The following is an 11,245-nucleotide window of genomic DNA, read 5'->3' on the forward strand; positions in this document are numbered from 1 at the left end:
TAAAATATATATTCACATAAATAAGTCAATATTTGTTGTTTTTTTGGGTAAGATGTTAAGATTATCATTTTCTGAAAGGTTACACTATTGTTTTTAAACAACTTATTACAGCAAGGAAACAAAAACAACCAACAACAACTCAAGGTAAAAAAAGCCTTAAGGAAGTCTTATACAAGAAAGATAAAAAGAAGTAGAGAAGAGGAGAAAGGAAAACTTGCCGGGTAAGAGAGGAGACAGTCACCGCATCATACGGTCGAAAGAGGCAAGGATGACTGATGAAGGTGAGGAGTCAGCTGTGAACACACGAGCATTACGCTCTTTCCACAGCAGGTAGATGGCTGACTGAAAGTAGAGCTTGATGACTGGAGTAGCGTGCGCATCTGCATTGACGCGAGATTGATTGATCCAGGCTGCAACAAAGTATAGATCAGCCGGAGGAGAAATCCAAACTTCAGGAGCAAAAAGCTCCCATATCAAGCGAGAGAAAGAGCACTCAAAGAAGAGATGATAGTGAGTCTCTATTTCCAGATTACAAAGGACGCACGTTCCTGAGACATTTAACTCCCAACGCCTCAAGCGATCCTTGGTTGGCAGTCTTCTCCGCAAAATCAGCCTTGATATAAACACATTAAGTGGAATATGTTCATTGAACCAAATAGTTTTGTGCCAATATTTGTTGTTGATAGTGTTTATATATTTTTCTGACATTAGTATCCATATTTTTTAGTAAACTGATCCAAAGAGATTAGTTTATGGAGCTAACCAAACGAGGATTATAGTGTTTACTTTAGAAAAAGTAATAGGTTGAATGATAGATGGCGTGCGTGCTTTTTCACATGGAAATCTGCACATGTATTAAAATTGTAAGATTTGAATCATAGAGAAAATATAGTGTATATGACTGAAATTGTGCCATTCCGAAACTAAAGATGGCTAAAATTCTTCTTTGTCAAAATGCATAGATGTGAATCTTATATGAATAGAGTTCTCCATTGCTTATAGCAGTGTAATAAACTCCGTGTGTAAAGGAGAAAAAATGTTATATAAGTGAAAACAAAAATTATGATTTTTTTTCTTGTGTCTATAGGCTCTTCGCAATTTGAAGAAGAAAGAACATATTGTGTGAAAATCTTTGGCTCGGTCAAATTTTATCCAGTTGTTTATAAAACTGTTGTTATCTGATTCATGTAATTTTTCAGTGTTGATTTAAAAGCCAAAAAAACCCATCTATACTGACTTTTTGATATTTTTTTCTGTGATTTGAATTTAAAAAGAGATAAAACTTTCGATAAGTTATGTAAACTCAGAACAAGTATTTAGCTTTAGAAAGCATTTACATGTTTCAAACTTATAATATATACATATATAATGTTTAAAATTATGCATATAAAACCTGTATAAAATGTGCCTAAATATGTTTCTCTTCTTTAATGTGTTAATCGAACTATATATAACATTATTTTAAAATTTCAAAAAGTTTATCACATACAAAAAACCATCAATAAAAAATATAATTCTCCATTTACAACAACAAAAATGAAAAATTATAAACATATAAATTTAAATTAAGAAAAACTAACATTGGAAAAACAAGAAGTTAATGTAAAAGAAAAAAATCGACAAATAATATTATAAATAAAATAAATTTATAAGACACAATCCGCGCGAAGCGCGGAAAAAATCTCTAGTCTAACCTATACTAAAAGGAGAATAAGCTCAAAGCTCAGCCTATCCACGTCACCTAAGAAAATCAACCAATCATAAGACTCTATTTTGACACATCACCTTGGCTAAAATAGAATGCAGTTTCGTATGGGCTTTATTTATATTATCGGTCGGCCCATTTGAGCACATGCCCAAAAATCTGTTTCGTCGTCGTCTTCAAGCGTCAAGAGTCTCTCCCCCGACTCTTCCACTTCATCTTCTCCAATGTCTGGGTTTTTTTTTTCCATTACCTTCTCAATCAATGAGGATGTTAAAGCTATTCTCCAACGTTTTGTTCCACCTACCCTTGATACTTCTCCTATATAAAGCTCTATCTCTGACCTAAATCCATCCAGAATCAAAAACCCTACTCTGCAGAAACTAAATTGCAATGAAATCCACAACGAAGTCTCAGCTTACCACCGGCATATCTCCCGTCGCCGTCTATTTCAACGACATCTCACCAAGACCAGATGAGTCACAGCTTTGGTTTCAGGTAATACATCCTTTTAGCAGGCTTCTTCGTTTAAATGTGGCTCTTTACTTATATCTTCTTTTAAAACTGTTGTTATTTCGTTTCTCATGGTTTTGAATCTAAAAATGCTTAGATTCTCTATTAGTCTCTTACTCTGCTTATAAATTGGTTTCAGAATAAAGTCGGCCAGGTATGTGATACTTAGCCACCTTGAGCACGTACACATATGTGTCTCACAATGGAGAGAAAGTTGTTGTAAAAATACAAAGATCTGGACTAAACTTTTCGATATAGATCTATGTAACAACTTTTGTGTTATATTATACAACCTTTGGACATGGATGCTTTATTAATGCTAAAAATGACATATTTTCTTATCAGGAAATTTGATGTTGCTTGATGAATATTTCTGGAAAAGTGATTCAATTGCCCCAAACGCCCCGGATGGTATTTACGAAAAATGTGTCATGTAAGTCTTTTTAACATAAAGTAGTTATAACTCTGGCTCTAAAACATGTGGCGCTGATATATCAAGAGTAATGCTAAAGTGTCAAACTTATAATGGTTTCAAACTTATTTTATGGTTTGGCTGTTTTAGATACTCCAAACCGCCTACTTTCATGATGTTTAAGTCAATTTCAATAATCTTGATAATCAAGACAAAGCTTAACCACTGTTTGAAAAAATATTTACAATCCATTATTTGTTCAATTAGATATTTAATCATAAATAAGAGACTAAATCATGTTATTATGTATACACTATATATTGTTCTCTGTTTGTAGCTTGGAGATAACCAAAGTTATGAGTCATGAAACTTTTTTAAAGGACAGGTGGTGCGCTCTGGGAATCACAGCAAGGATCCTCAGTACCACAGTCTGGATCACTTCTTTGACAGGTTCTAACATGATCATGCCACTTTGGTTACACATTGGGTCTTTTGATTTCGAAAGTATTTGAATTTATATTAGTTCTGTGTTTTGATATAAGCAAGCCTCTAAATGTAGACCCCAAAAACATTTATGATAGTTTACAGCGACTACATTTAGATCCGACATGGGTTATTGGTTCGATGAGGCTAAATAGTTATATTTACATGAAGTTCATGGTCGGCTTCAGTGCAAATGCAAAGGTTACAAAATAAAATACCTGATTTATCTCCATTTATAGAGTTAGTTTCATTACAAAGTTCCCTCTGTTTTCTTTGTTTGATGAAAATATGTAAATAAATTGTAGGCAGCGAATGTATATAAGAAGAAAGCTGAAAGTCCTACAAAAACATGGATACGACATGTTATAGTTACTGGTATCAGTTTCACAGATTCTGTCTTCGTCCTCTTCATTTCTTATGTAGCCAGTTTGTATGATATTGGCTCAAATTATTCTTTTTTGTTTTCTTCTCTATGTTTCAAACAATAGCTCTGTTTTGAGAGAGTGGAAGCTGTAAATCATCAGTAACTGTGGCAGAGGTTTAACGATCCCAATCAGGACAGACACTCTTTGCAGAGTTGATATTAAAGCCATCAGTTGAAAAGGGTAAGGCAGCAAAGCAGGCTGGTAAGCCAAAAATAAGTTTTGTACAGTGTAAGTAAACAGAGCAAACATTGCTAACGAAAAAGGAGGAAAAGCCAGTGAAACCAGTATCATCTATGTAACTGAGCTACCTAACGCTCATGGCTTCATTAGTGGACTGCAACAGGTATTTTTAACTGCACTTGATCAACTTGCAGCCCTAATTTCCGGATTTAAACTAAATTGAAAAACGTATTCCCTGTTGCAGGCCTATGATACAATGGTGGGTGAAAGAGGACTTCAGTTATCAGGCAGAAAATAGTAGAGAGTGGTAGCCATAGCAATTTTTAAAGATCCTATGGTGTGGGCCGTGTGGTTTAGGGATGAAGCAACAATTACTGTTGATATTTAGTCAGAGTCTGTGGTTCATGAGTTAATTGCATAGGTTAGAAAGAAAAGCAAGCCACTGATCCCAATATATGAGGGTCTCTATGTTTCTTTAGTACAACTTCATTTGACTGCTTCTGCGAAAACATTTTTTAAGGGATTACCTACCATTTGAGCAAATATGGAATTGACAGCAAACCTATTTTTCATTATGAATGATTACAGAGCTTCGAGAATGACATTGACTTTCACAGAATGTTAAAAAAAATTGATCTAACAAAGCCAGTGCAATCCTAACGAACCCTGCAATGGCAGAACGCTGCATCCATTACTTCTTACAAGTATAAAAGGGATCACGGCAATTCCTAGGCTACTTTGGTGAAAAGGTTCGCGGGAATACAAAGAATGAGGAAGAAAAAGGATGCAGTACTGAGGACTCCTTTCTCTGATCACCATGTCCGTGAGCTGCTGTATGTCTCCGTAATTAATAGACTCTTCAAAATAATTCCATATCGGAAAAGCCTGTCAATACTTTCCTAACTTGAATAGAACTTCGTTACTTGATTTGTTCAGAATTATTTTTTGGATATTACATGGGCGAGGTGCATATAGCTTGGTGTCTCTCAATGCTCATCAGGTGATATCAAAAATTTATAACCGATTAACCTCTAATCCTAAAAGAAGAAGGTGATGACGTGCTCTTAATATTATCATCATGTCTAACTCATGTGAATTATCAACTTAACAAACTCATTAGATTCACTCTTTGGGTTATACAGTTATGTTCACCCGAATTGATTCAGAAAACACAAGCAATTCTAATTATCTACACCTGTCCCCTTTTCACATAATTTAATCTACATGTTACATTGTTACCTATATTAAAATTTATTAAATCACAAATGTTTTCATTACTTTTTTCTAAACAGCAAAAGAGTGAAGAAATGTAATAATATAACTAATACTAATGCAACATAATATTACAAATAAATGTTTAAAAAATACATATTACAAACAATATGAATACTCAATTTGTTTGTAGAGGTTACGAAATTTAGAACTACTTTTTCAGCATTCATACTTCAGTCACTTAACTAACCAATTAAATTGTTTCCGTTCTCCATTGAAAAAGGCGTCGTTCACAGAGATGTAAAGCTAGGTAACTTTGCGTTCTCTACAAAGAGTCAGACCCGACTTTGAGAGTGTGCCCATGGAGTAAATGCACAGGGCCCAACTTTTACTAATTTTCTTTAGAATTTAGGGCCCTAAATTTTTTAAACCATTACAAAACAGGACCTAATAATTTTAATGATTTTACTTTATTGAATAACATTTGTAAAAAAATTTGGACTAGCACTAGACCCTCAATCCCCATGAGACGGGCCTGCAAAGAGCAAACAAGCTATCTCATTGCCTTTATAACCTCGCCACAGTTAGCAATTCTCTAGCACGTTTCTCTTATCTATAGCAACAACTACCGGTTAATGTTTCATATAAAATAATCATAGGTAACAATCATATTTTTTGAATACTAAGGCCATTGTCTAATAGAAGCACTGAACAACTTTGCTAACACATGCGTTCATGTTAAGATAGCTTTATGATATAACCCTAATCACTGAATAATTTTGATATATTTGAACTTTTTTTTTTTACAAAATTGAGATAAATTTTAAATTTAGTTTCACGTTTTCAGACTAATTTTAATTGATTATCTATAAAAACAGTATTGAAAGACCATGTTGTCAACTACATAATACCAAATAAGAATATATACATAATACACAAAACCAAACTACATTACTCTTTTTAGTGTAGAATATGCGCTAAAAAAGATAGAATTTCATATTTCAAATATACGTCAAATAAAAAAATAAAGTTGTTAGAAATATACAAATTAAGTTAGTACAAAAATATTTACAGATTATGTTAAGAAAACTAAATACAAAATTAAAGTAAACATTTAACATAGACATAACAATCCGTGCGTAGCACGGACACGGACCTAGTAAACATAAAAATAAGCATATGATACTCGAAACTAGAACCGAAACGACTTAAAATCGAGTAGAACCGCTAGAGAATCAAACAAGTTATATGGTTATTAATTATGTAAAAAGAAAAGAGTTGGAACAAGGTCTTCCCACAGTGGTGCCGGATATGGTCAACATCAATCACCAACTAACTATATATGGTTATTAAGAGCTTGACTGGTTTCCCCGCTACCACCCGCAAATGCAGCTTTTGCGGTTGGTAGCGATTGACAGCGTTTCGAAACAATTATACAAACCGTTACAAATCGCTTCAAACCGCTCCGAACCTCTTAAAATCAAAAGTTGGTTCCAGATAGCGTTTGCGGTTGCGGGTGGTTGCGGGAGGAAATTTTTTTTTCTTTTTTTTAAAAAATCATATAAATACAAAAATAAAAATATTCAATAAATTTTTTAAAATGGAATTAAAAATACTAAAATATATCTATTATATTTTAATTAATATTATAAAATTTTAAAATAAAAATATTTTCTATAATTTTAAAAATTTAAAACTATAACTTTCTAAATATAATTTTGATATTTATTATAATATTATGATTTTTGATATTTTTATAATTATATAGAATGTAAATATTGTTAATTTATTATTTGACCGCTGTTGTATTCGGTAGTTAACCAGTCATAAGTATCCCGCAAACGCATCAATTTCTAACCACAGAACCAGTCGTAAAAATCTCTTAAAACCGCTAGAAACCGCAACCTCCCGCATCCGCAAACTTCCGCAGGCGCAACCGCTGCGTTTGAACCAGTCAGGCCCTAAGTAAAAAAAAAGAGTTGGAACAATTGAACAAACAGTGTGTGTTAATTGTGTTTTGTTTAATATACTCATCTGTAGATTCTTCTTGACATATATCTAACCCAGGGTATAGAAAATCGATTGGATTAAATTAAAGTCTTCACATAGATGATAAGATCCAAGATCTACAATGAGAAAGAAAACTTTTATTTTTACAAACTCCGCAATAACAATGCGTGACGTCTCTCAAATTTTTAGGACAAAGAAGAAACAGAGCGTTTCTTACGATCACTACAAAACCGGGTGCTGTTTTTATCCATCTTATCCAACACGTAGTGCGCAAGCAACTCATTAGACTCGACAAGATTCTCCCGACACAAGAACTCATCTCCACAAAGCCTCTCAACGTCTCTGTAATAATCATGCACGAACACATGCGTCTTCGGACTCCCGCCTTTTTTGCTCCGAGCAAGAACCGCCGCCGTGAAAATCGACGACATCCTCCCCGGTCCTTCGTTAGCGTCGCCACGTGGCCCGTCCACAAAGATCACGTCCCAGTCAACATCGTAGACGTGATTAGGCAAGTCGTTTAAACCTAGTTTGCAGTCGGAGAAGAGGAGATTCTGCACGGGACGACACTCGTTTCCAGCGGCTTCTTTCGCCGCAGCGACGAGCTCTCCGGCCTCGTGAGCTTTGGTCGTGTATTGAACGTCGAAAACGTCGATCTCCGGGTGGATCTCTTCGAAGTAAGCCGCGTAGTATCGATTCTCTTCTACGAAGACGGTGCGTCCGTTGTGGTTTAGCGCTTTCCAGAGGAGAGTCTCGTGCGTGAGTCCGAAGACGAGGAGGTTGCACGGCGGAGCGCAGCGGCGGAGGACGTCGGAGATTGATTTCATCTCGCCGTAAGACATGTGGAAGCTGTCGTTGGATCTTGACGCGTAGTGGAGCAATGCGTTGATGGTGGTTGTGGGGAGGTTGGTGTTGGTAGTGGTGGTTGGGGAAGGTGAAACTCCGGCGGCGGATGTGACGACGGCGGCTACAGCGGCGGCGACGGACGTGTTTTTGGAAGGGATTATGGCATCTCTAGTGTAGAGGAGAGTGAGGAGGAAGATGATGGTGAAGAAAGAGACGAAAGCGAGGAGCCATAAACGAGTCGTGCTTGATTGTTTTTGGATGTATGGGTGAAGAAGGATGAGCTTTGTGTTCGTGTTCCCTGACCCGTTCTTCATTCTTATCTTCTTCTGAAGATTTTGAGAGAGAGACACAAGAAGAAGATGAAGGATGGTTTAAGATTTCTCAAAGGGACAAAGATGATTTTAAAAGGAAGTGAGTAGTGAGTAGTTTTCGTAAAATGTGAACTATAAGCAAAAGAGTTGTACAAACGTAGTAGACCAAAGTGAAACACATTATGATAATTTCTGATTAACATTCTAGAAGTTTATTTCTTTCAAGGTTTTATATTGTTTTCACCAAATATCCAACCGTAAGAACTTTATATATATATAGTCCAATTTTATTCTCTACTTTCTTAATTACTCGACTATGACTGAAATATCTGATGGTGTGAATTTTAATTTTTGTATTTTTCTTGAATAAATTCATTTACTTACTGCTTTTCAAATTCAAAATTTTGAAGAAAAAAAAATCAACAAACCAGAATTATATAGACAAAAAAATTCCTGTTAAGCCGCTAATTAAGTGGTACAATTGCAAGTATCCTTCACAAATATTTAATTAAACTATAAATATCAAGAGTTTATATCAGATTAAACTCATACTGTCATACATGTTATCCAACGTCTAGAAAACCCAGTAAAAACGATTTCAATTTATAAATACAATATTCATCTTTAATTTTTAATCCTAATAATAAAATAGTTATGGACCATGGAGTATATACATTTTAGAGGGTTTCTCATGTTTATATTATTTGTTATGACTAATAGAAAATTTTGTTTTGATTAAATTCAAGATTATTTTTTTAATAGCGTTAAAAACAAGATTCTACCAAAGGCGTGCATGTTTTATTAATTTCCATTATATATTTATACAACTTATAATGAGGGTGCGTGAGGTTGGTGTATGTATAAGTGTAAGAGTTTCGGTCATTGCAAGAGACATCAGATCTAATTACAGACCAAACGTCTCGGTCTCCTATTGCTTTGTTTAGCTCTCAAGGAAACAGCCCATAACTACGAGATAAAAAAACACGCACACAAAACATGAAAACTATAGTAATATTTAATGAGAATTCGGCCAAAACAAACCTGAACTTTGCACGAATTGCCAAAAAAAACATGAACTTTTGGGCTGACCAAAAAAACACCAAACTTTCATTGACTTTAGAATTAATTAACAATGTTTTCGCTGACTTGCCAATTTAGCACGCCGTCAACAAATTTAACAGAAATATTTAACGTCGTTTATTGTTGGCGTTAAGTAAAACGACGTCGTTTGCAAATGAGATGAAACGACGTCGTTTTACATGATTTGAAATTAAAAATATGTAAACCCCTAGAATCGAACCCAGGTTGGTTGGTCAAATGACAAGGTATTTTACCACTAGGCTACTGGCACTTTCAATGTACTTACTAACATGTTTATTTTTATTTGATACATGTTAAATATAAAAAATTCTCTAAAAACTTAATAAGATCTTTAAAATTCCAAAAAAATTAAAAAATAAAGAAGATTTTTATAAAATTAATTTAGAAATTAAAATTAAAAATAAAACTTTCTTTTTCTTTTTAAAAAATAAAAACTCTTCCAAAATTTTCTAAAAACTTAAAAAGATCTTTAAAATTCCAAAAAAAATAAAAAATAAAGAAGATTTTTATAAAATTAATTTAGAAATTAAAATTAAAAATAAAATTTTCTTTTTCTTTTTAAAAAATAAAAACTCTTCCAAAATTTTCTAAAAACTTAAAAAGATCTTTAAAATTCCAAAAATTTGAAAAAATAAAGAAATTTTTTATAAAATTAATTTTGAAATTAAAATAGAAAATAAAATTTTATTTTTTCTTTTCAAAAAATAAAAAATCTTCCAAACTTTTCAATTTTTTTAATACATTTGCTAAAAGTTGAAATTAATTATACACACATAAAAAGTTGATAATTGTAACTTTAATTTTTTGCATTTTATTATAATTTTTTAAAAAATTGGATTTTTTTTTTAAAATGAAAAATTTGGAAATTTTTTTATTTTTTAATTTCAATTTTAATTTCAATTTATTTTTTAATTTCAATAAAATTTTAAAGATCTTTTTAAGTTTTTAGAAAATTTTGGAAGAATTTTTATTTTTTAAAAAGAAAAATAAAATTTTATTTTTAATTTTAATTTCTAAATTAATTTTATAAAAATCTTCTTTATTTTTTTAATTTTTTTGGAATTTTAAAGATCTTATTAAGTTTTTAGAGAATTTTTTACATTTAATATGTATCAAATAAAAGTAAACATGTTAGTAAATACATTGAAAGTGTGAGTAGCCCAGTGGTAAAAGACCTTGCCATTTGACCAACCAACCTGGGTTCGAATCCAAGGGTCTACTTATTTTTAATTTCAAATCCTGTAAAACGATGTCGTTTTCAAATGAGATGAAACGACGTCGTTTCACTTAACGTCAACATTTAACGTCTAGTTAACACTGTGTTAACTGAGAGTTCACGGCGTGCTAAATTGGCAAGTCAATCCTAAGTTTATTAATAAACTAAAAAAGTCAACAAAAGTAAATGATTTTTTTGGCCAGGCTCGAGTACAGGTTTTCTTTGGCAATTCGTGAAAAGTTTGTGTTTTTTTTGGCCGAATTCTCAATATTTAATACTCCAGCATAAATTAAACCCAAAAAAAAAAGCGTTTACGTTTGCTTTGATCAGGGGTAAAACTATAAAACACTGTCTATACCTTCATAACTCTGAATTTTTAACAAGGGCACAATTTAAAATCTTTATAAGACTACATTAAATTTACAAATTCATGGTGGGAAAAGCCCTCACACGCTCCATGTAGATTCGCCACTAGCTCTGATTATTAGTCACAGTTAGATTGGTCAACTGAGTTTAATTCAAATTTCAAATATATAATAACTTATGTTGTTCGAAACACACATATTACAACTTACAAGTAACAAATGAATTTGAAAATGTGATTTTGTGAATCATGGTTATTTTTCTTGCGACTCCAATTTAGACATTATGTTAAGAATATCAACATATGTTGAGAATCTCTTAATAAAGAAGACTGAAGACGGTTTTGAAAAGACACCAACCCCAAAGAAGTGATGCCTACGCTTGTGATCCATGGAACTTCTGGAGATCAAGATTAACCAAATTGTCTCCTACTTGTCACGACTGGAAATTGAATATGTATCTAAATGTATG

General features: G+C 32.9%; 1 protein-coding gene and 1 long non-coding RNA gene across 3 annotated transcripts; one reads left to right on the top strand and one right to left on the bottom strand.

Moving 5' to 3' along the window:
* The first annotated feature begins 1,521 nt into the window (after window positions 1-1,521).
* LOC103840932 lies at window positions 1,522-6,049 on the top strand. 2 transcript variants are annotated; one of them, XR_004451903.1, is made up of 3 exons: window positions 1,522-2,200; window positions 2,561-3,878; window positions 3,960-6,049. It is a non-coding gene; the product is annotated as an uncharacterized LOC103840932 (long non-coding RNA). The 2 variants fall into 2 exon arrangements; XR_004451902.1 differs by having other exon boundaries at window positions 1,522-3,878.
* Window positions 6,050-6,996: 947 nt separating this feature from the next.
* On the bottom strand, window positions 6,997-9,112 carry LOC103840933 (protein IRREGULAR XYLEM 15). Its single transcript, XM_009117447.3, has one exon. It carries the CDS (start codon window positions 8,095-8,097, stop codon window positions 7,123-7,125), a length of 975 nt encoding a protein of 324 aa, XP_009115695.1. The 5' UTR covers window positions 8,098-9,112; the 3' UTR covers window positions 6,997-7,122.
* Window positions 9,113-11,245: the final 2,133 nt, after the last annotated feature.

This window comes from Brassica rapa, chromosome A09, assembly GCF_000309985.2.
Source record: "Brassica rapa cultivar Chiifu-401-42 chromosome A09, CAAS_Brap_v3.01, whole genome shotgun sequence".
In the NCBI taxonomy this organism is placed as follows: Eukaryota; Viridiplantae; Streptophyta; class Magnoliopsida; order Brassicales; family Brassicaceae; genus Brassica; species Brassica rapa.